Source organism: Eptatretus burgeri, chromosome 1, assembly GCF_056783735.1.
Source record: "Eptatretus burgeri isolate ZD-2024b chromosome 1, Ebu_testis_v1, whole genome shotgun sequence".
Classification (NCBI taxonomy): Eukaryota; Metazoa; Chordata; class Myxini; order Myxiniformes; family Myxinidae; genus Eptatretus; species Eptatretus burgeri.
This window is the reverse complement of record NC_140961.1, coordinates 82,751,377-82,769,002: the sequence shown is the minus strand read 5'-3', so window position 1 is coordinate 82,769,002 and position 17,626 is coordinate 82,751,377. Positions and strand designations below refer to the sequence as shown.

Below are 17,626 nucleotides of genomic sequence, written 5' to 3'. Positions count from 1 at the left end.
GTTTTTTATTCAGTTTTGTGTTCGTTTCTCACTGCCAAGATCGTATTACACGCGGCTGCTTCACCATTCTACAAAACTCGTGCCTGACCTTGGTTTCTTATCTCGTCAGCGATTGGTTATTGCTTCCAAACTAAGCATGACCAATCAAATAGGACGACAGGAAACAGCTGGCATTCATTTCCAGACAACGCGCCATTGGCATTTTCCATTCATGATCAAAGACTGCAGTGAACAGAGAGGACTCATTGCTTCAGTGCACAACAACAACGCAAACACCAGAAAAGAAAAAACCACCCCCACGCTGTGTCAACGAGTTTAAACCAAGTTGGACAACAGAGTTCAAGTGTATCAAGGCTTCGCGTAAGGTAAACTGTAAATATGTTATGAAATCAGAGTGGCCAGTCATTTCATTCATAAAGATGTATCAGTGAGTTTATGTAAACTCTTGTGTACACGTATGGGCACATACATGTGGAGCTTGGACAGTCAGTAATTTATGGAAACGTGACCGATGATCATGATGTCTTAGAAAAGTAAAGATTGGTGAGTAAATCAACCATGTTAAGTTTTCTCTTTTTCACTCTAAAAATATGTTGATATATTTCAGCTAACTGTGGTCTCAAAATGCAGGAGATTGCACCATTTTGCTTCATTTTTTTGAAAAATTTCCGGGAGGGGGGCATGCCCCCGGACCACCTGGGTACACGTGCGATGCCAGCCTACCGCTTTTCCTTCAAAAAAGGTTGGCAGGTATGTAACTAATCATATACAATCATACTGAAGACCAATCACTGCACCACAGTTCCAAGAAGGAAGCCGGACTTAACTGCACACACACATACACACATACATACACACATTACACACACAAACATGCATATACTTACACACACACACACACACACACACACACACACACACACACACACACACACACACACACTTTTGAGGAATTAATTTGTTGAGGAATTAATCATATACAAAGTTTTCATGAACAGTTTAATCGTGTATGAAACTTACCAACGTTATGGGTCGTTTTTTCTTCATCAGATGAAAGATGGTCATGAAGAAAGTTGTCTTTCATCTCCGTTAGGTCAAAGTGTTTCAATTTGGAGAAATGCGGCTTTGATAATGCAAATTGCATTTGAGGAAGTGAAACACAGTCTGACATTATTTTGGGAAAATACTGGGTGTGGTTGAAAAGCAGAAAAACGAACTATGCGTTAAGTCTCAGAAAATTACCCAAGTTTTGGAGGTTGTTGTTTGCCAGAAATGACGTGCTCAGCCAAGAGCTTTAAGAGAGCTATGTCATTTTTCATCTCTGCTCAACAAGGAAACTTAAACCAAGAACCAGGTTTAGGTAATACTCGATGGTAATGAGTGTTAAAATAAAATTAAGTTATTTCCAAAAATAAAATGTAAACAAGTATTTATAGGATCTCAATTTGACTTCTCAGTTTGGTTAAAGAAATGATCACATGAAAAGAAGGCGAAGCTCCAGGCCCTGGCAGGGGAGTAGTGTCAAAAGGCAGATGCTTGATGAAGTAATGTGTTCCAGTTAGAAAAGGAGAAATATGAGTAAGCGTAAGCGAGCGAATATTGCAACTTTGAGAAAATTTGGTTTCCGATCTTCATGGAGTGCTGCAATATTGGTGTTCAAATCCTGGAACTCAGGTGATAGCAGAGACACATGAACATCATCTCTTATGGAGAGGACATTCCAGGCACCCACCCAAAGGGACCACCTCAGGTTAATCTGAGGAGACCACCGTCTTGTGGAGGACACCTCAGCACCACCCAGAGACACACCTCTGCAATCCAATACAAGAAGGTTACTGCATGATTTTCCTTCTATCATCAAAGTATGGGGGTCCTGAAGGCTTTGCCCCAATCCAGTCATCTGGTGAGCTGCCCTGCAAAAGGCAGCTGCACAGGAGATACTCCAATGGAGTGGATTTTCAGTTTTGTTTGCACTTTTTATGTGTTTTGTGGAATGAAGTGTTTTATAGTGGCCAATGTGCAAATCCTGTCACCAACTTCCTATTAAAAGGAAACCCAACTGCAGGAGGACAAGACCACAGATGCAGTTGGGCACCAGATATGAATGGCTGATGACTCACAAGGAGCTCCTCCACCCTTTGACAGATTTTGTTTTTAATATAGCTGGGTGTCCAGAGCCATACTATACATCCTCCTCACCAGGAAACCTTGTGGGGGAGTCGATTTAGTCACCCACAACACGACCATGAAATAGGTTCCAATAGTATTACATGGTACCTGCAGCAAGTTACAGATCTGATCTAACCTGACCTGACAATAACATTGCCATTTTAGGCATTGCCCTTCATTTCTTGAGATGCATGGTCAATGACGGTGGCCTGAATGAAATGGAGTGTGTCATATCTGCACAGATGGGTACTGAGTGGGTTGCACCTTCAGTGGGAAAAGGATGGTGTCAATTCAGTGAAGGTAGTAAGAATGTAAACAACTATCATGACATCTGCCAACCACTCTTTCCATGCCCCATCTTATGCATCAGATTTCATGCTTCCCCAAAATTTTACCACTGGCAAATGATTTTGTACATATCTCGATGAGAAAACGCACGTCATTATCCCACCAGTTTTACCTGGCATCAAAGCAGCCAATATTAACAAAAGAGGTCAAAGCACCTCCCCCATCTCCCCTCACTCCCCAAAACGGAACTATGCCATATTACCAGTGAACACTCTCATATTGTTATTGATAAAGGTTGATCAATGGAAGTTGTTTAACAATAGATTACTTATATTTCTGTGAATCACTTTTGTTGGACTTTGAAGAGAAGGATCTGCCATTCCAAAGAGTTTGGACATCAATCTTTTTTTTTTAAGCATGAGAGGTGTCGTGTGCAGAACTGAGTGTGTTGGATAAGCCAAGCATGTGGTCAAGCATGGCATAACCATGATAATCTCCTTATCTACTTCCTTTATATTTTTGTTTGTCAAGTTGTGGAGTGTGTCACCTTTTTAATATTAATTTTTGAAGTGTTTTAAAAGATGCTTGGATCATTGATGTGACTGTACATGTAATGTGAATTAAGTAATGAAGAGAAAACATAAGTGCATATAATGTATAATTTATTTCTTGGATACCTCAAAGAATGCTTGATTTAATGTTGAATATGTGGATAAATAATCAAAGATAGAGCCCAATATCTCTCAACAGAAGATGCTCCCTTGAGAGCTTGTCACAGTTGGAATTGCACCTTTGTGAATGACACAATCATCTCTGTAACCTCTGCTTTGGCCCCAAGTTGTGCCATCAGTTGCTCCCTACTTATCACTTCTTTATGTACAGTAATTTCAGAATGAATAAGCATATACATTGCAAAGACATGCACACAAGCACCCACACATAATTACATTGCATTTTTTTTTAAAACAATGTTGTAGCATTTTGGGAAGAAAATGCAGCCAAGAAAGCCATATGCAAGTGCCTCGACAGCAAAGATTTCTGTAGCAACAGCGAACTTTCCTTGTGTGCTCCCATAAGCAGGTATAAAGGCAAGAAATACAATAAAACAGAAGAGTATGTTGTATGTGATTAATTTTGGCTCAGAACCCATTGTAGGCATTTTACCAGCAACATAAGCCAAGTAAAAACAAACTCCTGTCAGAACTCCCAAGAAGAGCAGGGGCAGCACAAGCCATCTGGAGGAGTTCCTCAGGCATTCCAAAAGGACAGTACCAGCACGAGCATGAAGATTCTGCACAGGTTTCGATTTCCCAAGAAATACCAAAATGACACACAAGGCAATCTGGATACATGAGCAAAGGCCCAACACCGCCAGTGGCTGCCTCAACCACAGATGTGATTTCAGGAAAGGGGGCATTGCTGTGGAAAAGGAATATTAGTTAACAGGAAATAAATTTCCACTCATGATAAAAATGAAAATGATGCAAAACAATAAAATGAAATACATAGTAATAGCAAACCATCATTTGTGGTGAAAAGGAGTAGAATGTTGTTTAAAACACACGCCATGGCAAGTGTTAAGCAGAAAATCACTATTTCCTCCCGACACTGACAGGACACTTCTGTTGGTTTCCCAACAAAGGCCCAACTTGTGGCAAAACAACCTGTTAGTGTGAATAATAGGACAACACTTATTAGAAGTTCATTTCTTTTCAGAGCTGATGATTTTTGTTTTGTTATAACCACAGCAGCAAGGATTTCCACAATAACACCAATTAATGACAGAGTGAGCAATACGATTGCAAGAGGATCGGATATTGCCAAGAACTCTTCAGGCATTTGAATGCAACCATCATGAAAATGATTTGACCAGAAACCATCTGGACATCGATGACATTGCGAAGAATCTAAAAGGTAAATATTGTAATATTTGTCAGTGTGGGGGGCAATAGTTTGTGCCCATTCCCGATTGATTTTTTAACATCTTATCATGTATTTCTTGGTGTACATGACTGAGGCTCATTGAAGAGTAAGAAATGAATGGAAGGGAGCAAAATAGGTAGGGGGAAATACAAACTGCAGAGTCCAAGTGAGAGTGAGATCAGGGGGAGAAGAAGGACACATGGGGTTGTACAAGCTGCACACAAGCTGAATGAAACACAGCAAGAAGAGGTAAGCAAATGCGGGGATGAAACAGAAAAGGAACACATCAACCAACAACTAACAAACAAAAATAGAGGAGAGAGAGGGGGATAAAGAAAATAAAAAAACCTGGAATAAACGAGTGCTTGGGAATGGGGTAATTTCTGGAAGAAGAACATCATGAGTATGGATGGTGGATGGCCTGAGGTAGTGGTGAACAGCTGTCTTGAAGCCTTAGAAGGAATAATGAGATTGAAGTTCAGGCCATTGGAGAAAAAAAAATGATTTCATGTCAACTGCAATGATAAATTCCACGTCCTTGCTTATAATTGGAAGCAAGCTATTCGGTCTGTAGTTAAGAGGATCCATCCTTGCACGATGTTATGTGTATTGCAGTGATATTAGCTAACTTCCAGGCAGATGGAAACCGACCCAGAGAGAATGATTGATTGAACAGAGAAGAAAAAGGATGAGCAAGAGCAGCAGTGCAGGAATTCAGGAAATGTGCACTGATGCCGTTTGGGCCTGTTGCAGAAATGGAGTCGAGGTTTGTGAGATAACTCTCCACCTTCACAAGATTTAGTGGCAAGAAGCAGATGGTTACGAGGGGGTAGGGTAGGTGTAGGGAGTGATGGGTTGGGGACACACTATTTGGAAGGAAACGCAGTATTGTGGAATTCTGACTTCTCACAAATGAGTCAGATGTGGTGCCGACGATTAAAAGTGTTTTTATAAGGTGATTATCCCTGCGATTATGGTGCGAGATTTGTGCTATTAGAGAGTGTTAGGGTAAGGTGTCTTGTCTTTTATTTTTCTTTGTGCCAGGGTGGGCTGGCCAGCATAGGGGTGGAGCAATTTGCTTTCCCCCATTACAAAAGGGAATGAACTGTTGATCCTCTGAATAGACACATGCCACCCCAAGCAGGGTGGAGATTGGTGGAAGTTCAGGATGTAGTCGGTGGTTGATTGGAAAGAAAGCTTTGTGATTGGCAGAGCTATTCCAGCTCTGTGATAGGCAGAGCCTGAAGAGACATTAGAGATTTGAGTCAAGAAGAGAGGTGGCAGTGGAAAGTTTTATTGCAACAATTTGGAGGAAGAAGAAAAGGAGACAGATGCTTTTTCACAAAGTCTGGTGTGCCAATTCTGCCTCGCATGCTTCCTTTTCCAGACATGCTTTCAAAACCTCCAGTTTCTTGCAGAACTGATATTTATACTTTGGCATTATCTATAACTCTGCCTGGGTATCATAAGTGATCGTGTGTGTTTTGTAGTGAGGGGGAAATGATGGCTTATTTCATGAGTAAGCCTGGTGTTGGCTTTGTATTTAGGGTGGCGGCTTGGGATCCTAGGGTCCTGAGTTCAAGCCCCATTGGCTGCTGAATTTAAAAAAAAAATACACCAGGAGGTTGACTCAGCCTATCAGCCTTCTGATGTCGGCAAAATGAGCACTAGTGTACTGGTAAGGGGGACATTTTGGATAAGGGGGACAGTGTACTGGTAAGGGGGACATTTTGGATAAGGGGGACAGTGTACTGGTAAGGGGGACACTGCATCAGCGTCATATCCGCGTCCCAACCAATGATGCAACCAGCAGCCACAGGCTGCACTCGATAGAGGTTTCATAAGTCTTTTTTTGTGTGCATTATATTTTCTTGCATCACTGTCCTTTCACATAATAAATAAATTATTTTTTCCTGAAGGAAACGTGTACTTCATGCCTGTCGCCGTTTTCTCAAACAAGCAATCAAGTTCATTTAGGGGTCCTTGGTGGTTAAATTCTTGCAATTTAGTTTTGATCAGCCGTGGGAGATTAACTCCACTTGTTCCCAGCATATGGCCATTACTCCAGGTGGTGTGTTAAAAAGGCTTGATAAAGGCCATCTTTGTGCTTCTCACAGGGGTGTCCCTCAACAGAGTGAGCATTATCTTTCATTCCATCTTATGTCCTTCAGGCGGCAATATTATACGGAGTTTTAAAGAAGGAAACATCATTAACATCAATAAAAACAAACCCTTTGGGACATAGTTTTGGAGAAGTAATCATTTCAAAAACAAAATTACATAAACATGTGTATATTGTTATAGCCTGGGGTTTAGGGCTCGCCATGAATGAGGGTGGCGGGGGAGAGGTAGTTGGGGGTCATACCAATATATACCGGTGTATCGGTATTATCTAAAAAAAGAAAAAAAAATCTTGCTTTTTTAACACAGGTTCCAAAAATATGCAATGGTCCAATTGTCCATTACCTATTCAAATAGGATGTACAGATCATTGACACATGGTAATTTTTAAAAGTACTCCCACATGAGGAATTCCCATATTTTTCATTTCCAAAGTTTTACCATATTTTAAAATGTATTTTCAAAGTATTTCCCCCCATGATGAAAACGGTAATTTTTCTTCCACCTTTAAATGCTATTTCAATTTATTTTGTTTCAAAGCGAGATCAGTATTGGTGGTTGGCACAGGTCATGTGATCCATCACTGTCGTCATACCACAATAGCTATCATGAGACACTGTGCGGGTATGATTATACCCGCATCGCTTCTCACCCGTGTCGCCATTGCAGATCACTGAATTGGCACAGGATTTCAAAGGCACACCCAATTCATATAAATAACCAATTGCTTTAAAAAAAAATGCCACGAGGGCAAAGAAAAACACGATTGCTTGTATGGTGCTCAGATGCTGAAGGTTAAAAGTCAGAACCTATTGTACTTACATCCTGGTACATCTTGACATCATACGTTCCACTGTTCCAGGTGTAGCCGAGTCCATCAGAGCTTTTTGTAAATCATGTAGTCCAAGTACGGTATTTAAAGATTATGAACACCTTTCTTCGATTTTTTCATTGTTGGTATCACAGCTCGGTATATCTACTGATTTTTTTTTTTTCATTCAGATTTTTTTTTAGTATTATGTGAGTATTTAAATTTCCACCCTATGAGCAGGAAGCAGTTGTTGTTTATCTCACACGATGATGGCAATTGATGCACCAATGATCGGGTTTTAATGGTGAGTTTTGTAGGAAATATTTTAAGAAAATAAAGAAAATCATTTAATTTTTCACGTACAATTTCACGATGATTTGCACACGCTGAGGGATCCTCTGTATATTATAGCCGACAGGTAATGAGTTCATGGCGTAATTAATTCGGGTCATTGTACTGAGGCAACTGAGCTAAATTAGATAATTACAAGCCAGTAGGCGACATGGGTGGTCGCGATATAATTGCATACTTGTCATACAGTTTTTGATGGATCGGGCTGAAATTTTTTGACAAAGAGGTTGATTATAGTGCGCATAAAAGCACCAAAGCCGATTTTTGATTTTCGATTTTTTTTTTTGGGGGGGGGGATTTTTCAAAAAATTCAAAGTCCCGTTGCTAAAGGCCCAGTCACACCTTGACGTTTTAGCCAGCAATGGCAACGTATCAAAATGTATGCAAAACGCTGGCTTACGCTGAACTTTTGATGTTTTTTTTTTAAAGATTCAGACGTATTCATAACGAGTTGGTCGTATGCATAACATATTAGTAACGGACACAGAACGTTTCGTTGTCTTATAGATAACTTATACCAATGAATGCTTAGCCTGTTGTCGGCGTTCACAACCTATACCCAATGATAGTCTAACTTATGCATAGCGCGCTGCACGTATCGCCGACGATCACGTGGCGTAGCCTATTAAAAGGCTGCCGCACAATGATTCAAATCATAACCGCCGTAGAAATGGAAGTGTCAACATCGCAGTCACACCTTGGCGATCTTGCCAGCGTATGCCGACCTCTGAAAAATGCGTCTGAAACGCTGGCGCACGTCGAATACGGTATGGGTAAGTTTGGTATACGTGAATAGAATGCTAAAGTACGCTACCATACGTCTTGAAATTTTAAACATGTTAAATTTTTTTACGGCATACTTGCCGTCTGCCTCACACGTTCTACATGCGATGGGAATAAGTTGTACGCACGATATGCGATCGTTGGCACACGTCGACAAAAGTTACTTGTAAGTTACTCATAAGTCGAAACACGTTGAGGTAATGGTTAGCGTCAGTGTTCCAGACTCCCTGTTTTTTTTTTGTTTGTTTTTTTTTTTCTTCGGTATGACGGTGATGTTGACACTTCGATTTCTAGTGCGGTTATAATATAATATAATTAATAGGCTTCCGCTCAACGATTTATATCATAACCGCACTTGAAATCGAAGTGTCAACATCACCATCATACCGAAGAAAAAAAACAAAAAAAAACCAGGGAGTCTGGAACACTGACGCTAACCATTACCTTGACGTGTTTCGACTTACGAGTAACTTTCAAGTAACGTGTGTGGACTTGAGTCAACGATCGCGTAACGTGCCTACAACACGTTACTCATAGGTTAGAAATAAGTTTCGGGTACGCAAAACATTACCTCGACGTGTTTCAACTTATGATTAACTTACAAGTAACGTGTGTCGACGTGTGTCAACGATCGCATAACGTGCCTGCAACTTATGGCCAGCATTATGCGGAACATGTGAGTCATACGCTGGCATAAGTCGTAAAAATTCAAGCATGCTAAAATTTGAGGACAACCGCAAAGTACAACGATGAAAGCCAGCGTACTACGACGTATGGCAGTGTTTTTCAGCGTGCTCTCAATGTTACCAAAACTTACCCATAACGTATTCGACGTGTGCCAGCGTTTTAGACAATTTTTTTCAAAAATTGGCATAAGCTGGCTAAAACGTCAAGGTGTGACTGGGTCTTAAGCAACGGTGGCATCCATAGCAACGGTGCTCAAAAGCATACAACGAGATCCTGGTATGAACCTTGCAGTCAAGTTTCATCAAAATCGGTTAACTTCTCTGACCTCCAGAGCTGTCCATTACATACATACAGACAGATGGAAAACCTGAGAATAACGGTCGTCTAGCGACTACCCAACGATTCTTGACATGGTGGTGGTGGGGGATTCAGGTGAGGGCAGTTTCTCATGAGAATTATGAGGATTGAAAGTTAAAAAGGACACGATCGTGATGATTAAGGAGTTCGAGAGTTACTTTTTGGAAGTGAGGGCCTGGCGATGGATGGGAAGCTTGAGTTAAAGAAGGGTTGAAAGATGGATTGATTGACGGAGGCCGGAGGGATTAAAGAGGGATTGAAAGATGGATTGTTCTACGAAAGGACAAAAGTTGTAGAATCGAGACACGGGGGACTGGGGACATTACTCAGGGAATGAAACATGCTAAACTCAATGCCATTTCCCTCCCCCATCCCTCAAACAAACGGGCGGGAACGGGAAGTCTATTCTACTTGCAAATTGAAGACGTATCTTATTTTGGGAACCAGAACGAATTCATAGTTCATACTGGTTCTTGCTTTCATACCGGTATCACTTCCATTCCAGGATCACTTCCATTCTGGTATCGCTTCCAAACTATTCTCATCGTTCCTTCTTCCGATCTCCTCCTTCCATGGTATGATCTGATGGGCCCTGTTTTGTAAAATTCAAAGTAAAATTATCTAAGTTAGATAGAAATGGTGATAACTGCTCTTTTGTCTTTTTACTTTTTTCCCACATTGTATGTCTTTTGCTGCACTTCCCACACAAATTACTGTATGTCACTGTTGTATGAATGCCTGTAAAGAAACCCCTCTTTTAAATGTACCTCTTGATTTTCCTCACCCTTGTAAATAAACACTTGTTGTATGAATGCCTGTAAAGAAACCCCTGTAAAAAAATGTATCAAATTATTTTACCTCACCCTTCTAAATAAACCCTTGTTATTTGTTCCTCTAAATCTGCTTGGAGCATGTTTTCATTCATTAGTCTGGTATAGTGTGCACTTACTGTTAGCCTACGACACTGTACACACTGATAAGCTCCACAACATTAGCTGCTACATACTTAGCAGCTCTGTTCTGATACACCTGATTTCAAAAAATATGACAATTACGTATTTATCGTGTGAGCCCCTATTAATATTGCCTTGTCACCGGAAGAGTAACGCGCACAGTAGCAAGAACCCTGCCAGGTTTGGTGTTATCATTTGGGTTCCTGGTTGACTCGGAACCCGCCGGACTGCAGAGTTTTCTGCGGCTGTTGGACGTGATTTCAGGAAACTGAGAAGTCCCCAACATGGCGAAACGTGAACCCCAAATATGTAACAATCTATACCAATAAATATCATTGTGTCAGTGTGTCCCCTATATAACTCCAAAATAATGAAACCTATCAGCTTGAAACTTTGCACGCATACTAAGAGATGTCCAAGGGGGTGGATGAGTTTAAATTGGGTGTTTGGGTTAAATAAAACTCTCCTTTTTGAGATAATCAACGGCCTTGTTTAATTATATCCTATATCAGGCGCATCCTCGACTACCTCGCTATCCATGGGGTCTTAAGGCGCATATTAGGTTTCCTCGCTGGGGTCTGAGGCTGCCATATTTTTGAGCCTGTTCAAACATGCCTTGACTTGCAGCAGGCCACAACATTTTATTCGTGACAAAGTATTTTTTTTCACTTTCCTAACTTATATCATCAAATGTTACTTCCAAAAAAACTTGTGTCATCTATCAGCTCATCATACCGAAAAATTGCTGGATACATTGCAATGCTTATAAACGCCAGGAAACGCCAGTGTTCATGTTTTATTTCATTTTCGCACACGTCATAAACTCGAGAACTCTTAAACGTAGCCAAATTACAAAATTTAAGCTCCAGAATTGAACATTGCAGCAGTTGTGACTGCTAGAAAAAAAGTGCCATTTGTCCAAGTCAAAAATATTTCACATTTTGGGTGTCTCCATGAGGTGTGTGTTTTGTGCGACAGTTCGGTGATTGCTATCATTTGCCAAGCCACCTGTTCCTTATCAACCATTTAATTGGAGTGCTTTCTTGAGTGCTTAAGCCACTTGCCGATCGCCCTTCAGTTGATAGTTGTACAGTTCATGTCTCGATCAGGATGAATAGTCGGCAGTTGCTTCAAGGTAGAGGTTCATGATATTCTAAATTGGTTCTTTCATATGACTCAGTGTGCTTTACAAAGGTTAAATGATTTCTCTTTGCGAGTTACATTTGATAACACAATTTCTGAGCCGTTTGCCATATTAATGTGTTTTCTAAATTGCAGAACCAATTTTTTTCCACCATTCACACGACGATTGGCATCACATCTCTTTGAGACGTTTATAATGCAATGTTGTTTTTAAAAAAATGTTTTTGGAAATTACCGCTAAACAATGGTGAAAGTTACTCAAGGTTTTTGGGTTGTATACAGTATGTACTGTAGTCAGTAATCACAGTGATTCCAATTAGCCGATTTCCGAAAAAAATTCCAATATTGGCCAAGCGTATGTGTGTGTGGTTGTGGATGTTGTTGTTCATAAAGCAGAACATATTCTCTCTGCTTACTCCCTCCTCTACCTCTCTCTCTTTGTCACATCCTCGCTCTAACCCCTTCCGAATACAGTGCAGCACCCTCCTCCCACACACACATATCTATCTATCTATCTATCTCTCTCTCTCTCTCTCTCTCTCTCTCTCTCTCTCTCTCTCTCTCTCTCTCTCTCTCTCTCTCTCTCTCTCTCTCTCTCTCTTTCTCTCTCTCTCTCAGACATTACTTTGATTCCATCTTCACTGTTATTCTATGCAGAATCATTTTGGTGAGACAGTATGAATTGTAATTAATGCTCCACCACACCTGATGTTGTCTCCCCCCTCTTCCCCCCACCCCATCTCTCTCTCCCACCTCTTACTATTCCCGTCAGCGAATTGACAGGTGGTAATTGCTAGTACACATAAAATCACTGTGTGCAGAGGTTAGCACTTGACACATTCTCTTTTGTCAAAGTTTACAGTGTATGAAAATGTCGAAACAATGTCACACAAAAGCATATCGCTGTGAACTGCATTCACTCGCAGGTTATCAAAAAATGCATTTTCTCATATATTTCCTGGACTTTACATTTTCCACGTTTTTCTTTCTGACACTATTGCTGGGGAGAATGTGGTTTATGTTATCAAATGTCTTAATACATTTCCTATTTTTAACTGCAGATTGTCAGCTATATGTCACAAACAAATACATCCATGCTTACAAAATATATTGATTATTAAATCGCTGAATGAAGTTAATATATTCACCAGGAATCTATTACTGCAGTACAACATTTCATGTTAGACTTATTTGCTCTGCATGTTCAGCTGTTAATTTTCCAATGTGTATTTACAAGCTGATGTAATGTCAAATGCTTCACCCAGGTGAATAGTATTCAAACTTTTCCCTCGTCAGGACGAGTGTCTCCAGACCAGTTCCAGATGAGAAAATCTGAATTTCTGTAAAATTACTGCCAATGTTGAGCACCAAATGGCATTTAAAATTTGTATTGACTGTTTATCATGTTATGTACCTTTCATACAACTCGTTGTGGACATCATATATAAGCAAGTTAAAAATTAAAATGCAAGCATAGAGATGCACCTACCAGTGATATTTGAAAATTCTCCATCAATGCAAGGAATGCAGTCAAAACAGCAAATTGCTTCTCCTTGACGGCCCATCTTTCGTGTACCAGGAATACATGGGTCACTGCAAACTGATCGAGGAACCTGTCATTAATGATAGATTAAAAGTGATTGAAGATAATTTGTTGTCGTTCTCAAACATGCACATTTACAACACAGACAGTTTCAAATACAAAGTGTCACTTTGTAATATTATAGAGATACTTGTGAAACAAGTGAAATAGACATAAAATGTCAGAGCCCCCATTGTTTTAATAATTTTGTTGTATGGAGTTAAAGGGCCAGCCCATAATTATATCCAACAAAAATGGCTGCCAGTTTAGCAGTCGGCCATCTTTGATCAGATCGCAAAATAAAGTGAAATGCACATGCATTACATAATGTATTATGTTTGTGCCAAGTTTGAGCAAAATTAGACCATTAATGTCTGAGAAATTGTTGGAGACACATTTAAATAACAAAATGGATGAGAGTCAGCCACTTTGGATCAGATCTCGAAAAAAACATGAAGTTCATATGTAAGCCATCATTCTTTAACTGTGTGCCAAGTTTGAACAACATCGGTAAATGCATGTCCGAGAAATGGTTGAGGACGTGCTGAACATTGGTTTTTTTCAACGAAAATGCCGCCAGTCGGCCATCTTGGATCTGACCTCAAAAAACAATTGACAGGCATGTGTAAGTCATCATTATTTATCTGTGTGCCAAGTTTGAACAAGATCAGTAAATGCCTGTCAAATAAAATTTTGTGGACGTGTTCTACACCAGGGTATTTACAACTTTGATTGCATGGCAAAACAAAATGATGTGCAAATGTATGCCATCATGTGCTGTCTTTTTGCCAAGTATGAATAAAATTGGGCCATACATTTCCATGATATGGTTGCAGACGTACGCACACACACACACACACACACACACACACACACACACACACACACACACACACGGACAAAAAAAAATCGAGACCAAATCCATAAGCCGCCAGTTTGGACTAAGTCCAGCAGGGCTAATAATGTAATTTCTAATCTACTGAAGGAAATTATCAGTGTCAAGGCCCAGTCACACCTTGACGTTTTAGCCAGCGATGGTAACGTATTAAAATTTATGTAAAACGCTGGCTTACGTTGAACTTTTGATGTTTTTTTTTAAAGATTCGGACGTATTCATAGCGACTTGGTCTTATGTATAACGCATTAGTAACGGACACAGAACGTTTCGTTGTGTTATAGATAACTTATACCAACGAATGCTGAACCTGTTGTCGGCCGACACAACCTATGCCCAACGATAGTCTAACTTAGGCATAGCGCGTTGCACGCATCGCCGACGATGTCGTGACGTAGCCTATTAAAAGGCTGATGCACAACGATTCGAATCATAACTGCCGTAGAAATGGAAGTGTCAACATCGCAGTCACACCTTGGCGATGTTGCCAGCATATGCCGACCAAAGAAAAATGTGTCTAAAACGTTGGCGCACGTCAAATACGGTATGAGTAAGTTTGGTATACGTGAGTAGAACGCTAAAGTACGCTATCATACGTCGTAATAAGTAGAGTACGTCAAGAAATTTTAAACATGTTCAAAATTTTACGATGTACTTGGCGTATGACACATGTTCCGCATGCGATGGGGATAAGTTGTACACACGATATGCGGACGCTTACACACATCCACAAAGGCTACTTATAAGCTACTCATAAGTCGAAACATGTCGCGGTAATGTCTTTTTACGCGAAACTTATTTCTAACTTGTGTTTGACGTACTTTGAACCAATTATTTATGTAGTCCCAACACACATTGACGTATGTAGACGTATTCCAATGACGTCTTCCGGTCGACAAAAAAAAATAAATGAACGTGTTTCTAACTTACAACTGCCATATAAAGACGTGTTCCCAGCGATTTTGGGAATTGGTATATAAAAATGGTGTTCATAAAAGGGTACCCAACAGTGTTTTCGAGTCCTTTTTGAGTCGATGTCCATGTCAGCAGTAACAGTATCAGTATCAGTATCAGTATTCGTATTAGTAGTAGTTTGTTCATGTTGGCAGTAGTGGGGGAGGGTGTGGGTTATGATGGATCCTCCTTGCGTCCGCGTGTCCACGGGTAGGAGACATCTTTGCACCATTGTTCGAAGTTCTTCGCGGCTAAGTTTTTTATGGGGCTTTTTCAACAATGAGCTATGGCTTGTTTTTACGATTTAGGTCTATTCATAACGGGTTGGACAAATACACAATGAACTAATAATGTGCATAGAGCGCTTCGATAACTTACAGATACGGTATACCAACGAATAATTATCGTGTAGCCGGCGTTCACAAACTATGCCCAACGATAGCCCAACTTATCCATATCGTGCGGCAGTTTATCTTTGCCGGTGACGTGGGGTTTGCTATTCATAGGCTGCCACTCAACGATTTAAATGGCTGCATCTCCACTATTGAAAGTAGACGCTTGCGCTCAACAATTAGATTTTTTTTTTACACTCAACGACTTTTAAATGGTACCACTCAGCTATTTTCATTGTTTACAATGAATGATTTAAATTGCTGTCACTCGCCTTTGTTTTTTGACGCTGGCGCTCGGAAATTTTAATCGTTTCTATTGAACGTGCTAAATTGCTCAAACTCCACTATTGAAAGTAGACGCTTGCGGTCAACAATTGGATTTTTTTACACTCAACGACTTTTAAACGGTACCACTCAACTATTTTCATTGTTTACAATGAACGATTTAAATTGCTGTCACTCGCCTTTGTTTTTTGACGCTGGGGTTTGGAAATTTGAAGCGTTTCTTCTGAACGTGTTAATACGCTCAAACTCGACTATTTTAAATAGACGCTGCTGATGGATAATTGGAATCAGCCAAGCCAGACATTGAAGTGTGAACATCCTCGTCATGCCGAAGAAAGGTTTGAAGAATGCTGCAAATAAGTGTCCTGGCCGTGGCCGTGGACGCTGACGCAAGGACGATCCATTATACCGACGTCTTTCAGCCTATGAGTAACTTAAAAGTAACGTCTGTCGACGTGTGGCAACGATCGCGTAACGTGCCAACAACACGTTAATCATAGGTTAGAAATAAGTTTCGGGTACGCTAAACATTACCTCGGCGTGTCTCAACTTATGATTAACTTACAAGTAGCATGTGTTGACGTCTGTCAACGATCACAGACCGTGCATACAACTTGTGGCCAGCGTAGCGGAACGTGTGAGTCATACGCCGGCATACGTCGTGAAATTTCAAGCATGCAAAAATTTGAGTACAACCGAAAAGTACAACGTTTAAAGCCAGCATACAACGACGTATGGCAGTGTTTTTCAGTGTTCTCTCAATGTTATCAAAACTTACCCATAACGTATTCAACGTGTGCCAGCGTTTTAGAAAAAAAATTCAAAAATCGGCATACGTTGGCTAAAACATCAAGGTGTGACTTGGCCTTTAGCACTTGAATCCACTTGAATCCAGAATGGAAGGATTCTAAAATAATTCTGGTCAATGTATATTAAAAGAGATGAATGTTGATGAATTTACAAAATATTTTCGCAGGTAACTTCTATGGTAATAAATACTGAATATAAAGAAATTCAAACAGAATAAATATAAATGTGTGTCATGTTGGTGACACAAAAGTTTCATACAGAATATTCCCAATAATTCAGTTTCCAAGTTTTTTCCATTTTTTTTCAATGGAGCCACATGTTGGATTGAACACCATAATAACGTATTTGTTTGAGATTACTCTTCATGTTTCAATTTTCAATTTTTCTACTTCATGTTTCAATTTTCAATTTTTTAACTTCATGTTTTCTTTCACGAGTTTTAAATTGTACTTGAACATAATGGTGGTAATTGAGAAGAAAATTATTCTTACCTGATTTGATCCGCCGTTCCATTTCATTTTAGTTTCATTCACATAAAGCTTTTCACCAGGAAGAGTTGAACGGTATGAACCAACAGTTTTGAAATCCATCACTCCATTGCTCTCAAGTTGCCAACTTATGAGATCGTAGATTGCAGGTGGATCTCCATTCTCATCAAAACTTATCATTTCACCAATATTATTTATGAAGTGGACTCTTTTCAGGTAAAAGAGTAACTGAGTGAAAAAGGTTATTTTCTTTGTGCAATAATTTCATCAGCGAGCATATATGGAATCAAAATCAGCAAATATGAAATCAAATCAAAATCAGCAAATATTGAATCAAATCAAAATCAGCATGTTGCTGCGTCCACTTTCCACCGCTACTCCAGATGCCCCTGTCTAGCCATCCCCCAAGCAGATGTCTGACTCATCACCATCTCCTTGAGATGCTGATCAACCTGCTGCAACCACGAAGCAAGTGGTTGGCCCATTGGCCTCCACCTCTCACAAGGATCCCTAGCTGAGATAATCTGGTGAGCAGGATCAGCATCAGGAAAACGAGCCACATGTCCATACAACCGCAGCTGATGCTCACGGACTATGCAGTTAACAAATCTCATTTGAGTCTCTCTCAGCAACC

At 40.1% G+C, this 17,626-nt stretch overlaps 1 protein-coding gene and 1 long non-coding RNA gene across 2 annotated transcripts; one reads left to right on the top strand and one right to left on the bottom strand.

Moving 5' to 3' along the window:
• The first annotated feature begins 121 nt into the window (after positions 1-121).
• On the top strand, positions 122-13,877 carry LOC147034856 (uncharacterized). Its single transcript, XR_015060554.1, has 4 exons — positions 122-365; positions 631-750; positions 4,206-4,371; positions 12,359-13,877. It is a non-coding gene; the product is annotated as an uncharacterized LOC147034856 (long non-coding RNA).
• LOC147034855 (extracellular calcium-sensing receptor-like) lies at positions 3,132-17,217 on the bottom strand. Its single transcript, XM_085890371.1, has 4 exons — positions 16,996-17,217; positions 13,076-13,199; positions 3,978-4,364; positions 3,132-3,876 (listed from the first exon to the last, which is right to left on the bottom strand). Exons 1-4 carry the CDS (start codon positions 17,170-17,172, stop codon positions 3,401-3,403), a joined length of 1,164 nt encoding a protein of 387 aa, XP_085746497.1. The 5' UTR covers positions 17,173-17,217; the 3' UTR covers positions 3,132-3,400.
• Positions 17,218-17,626: the final 409 nt, after the last annotated feature.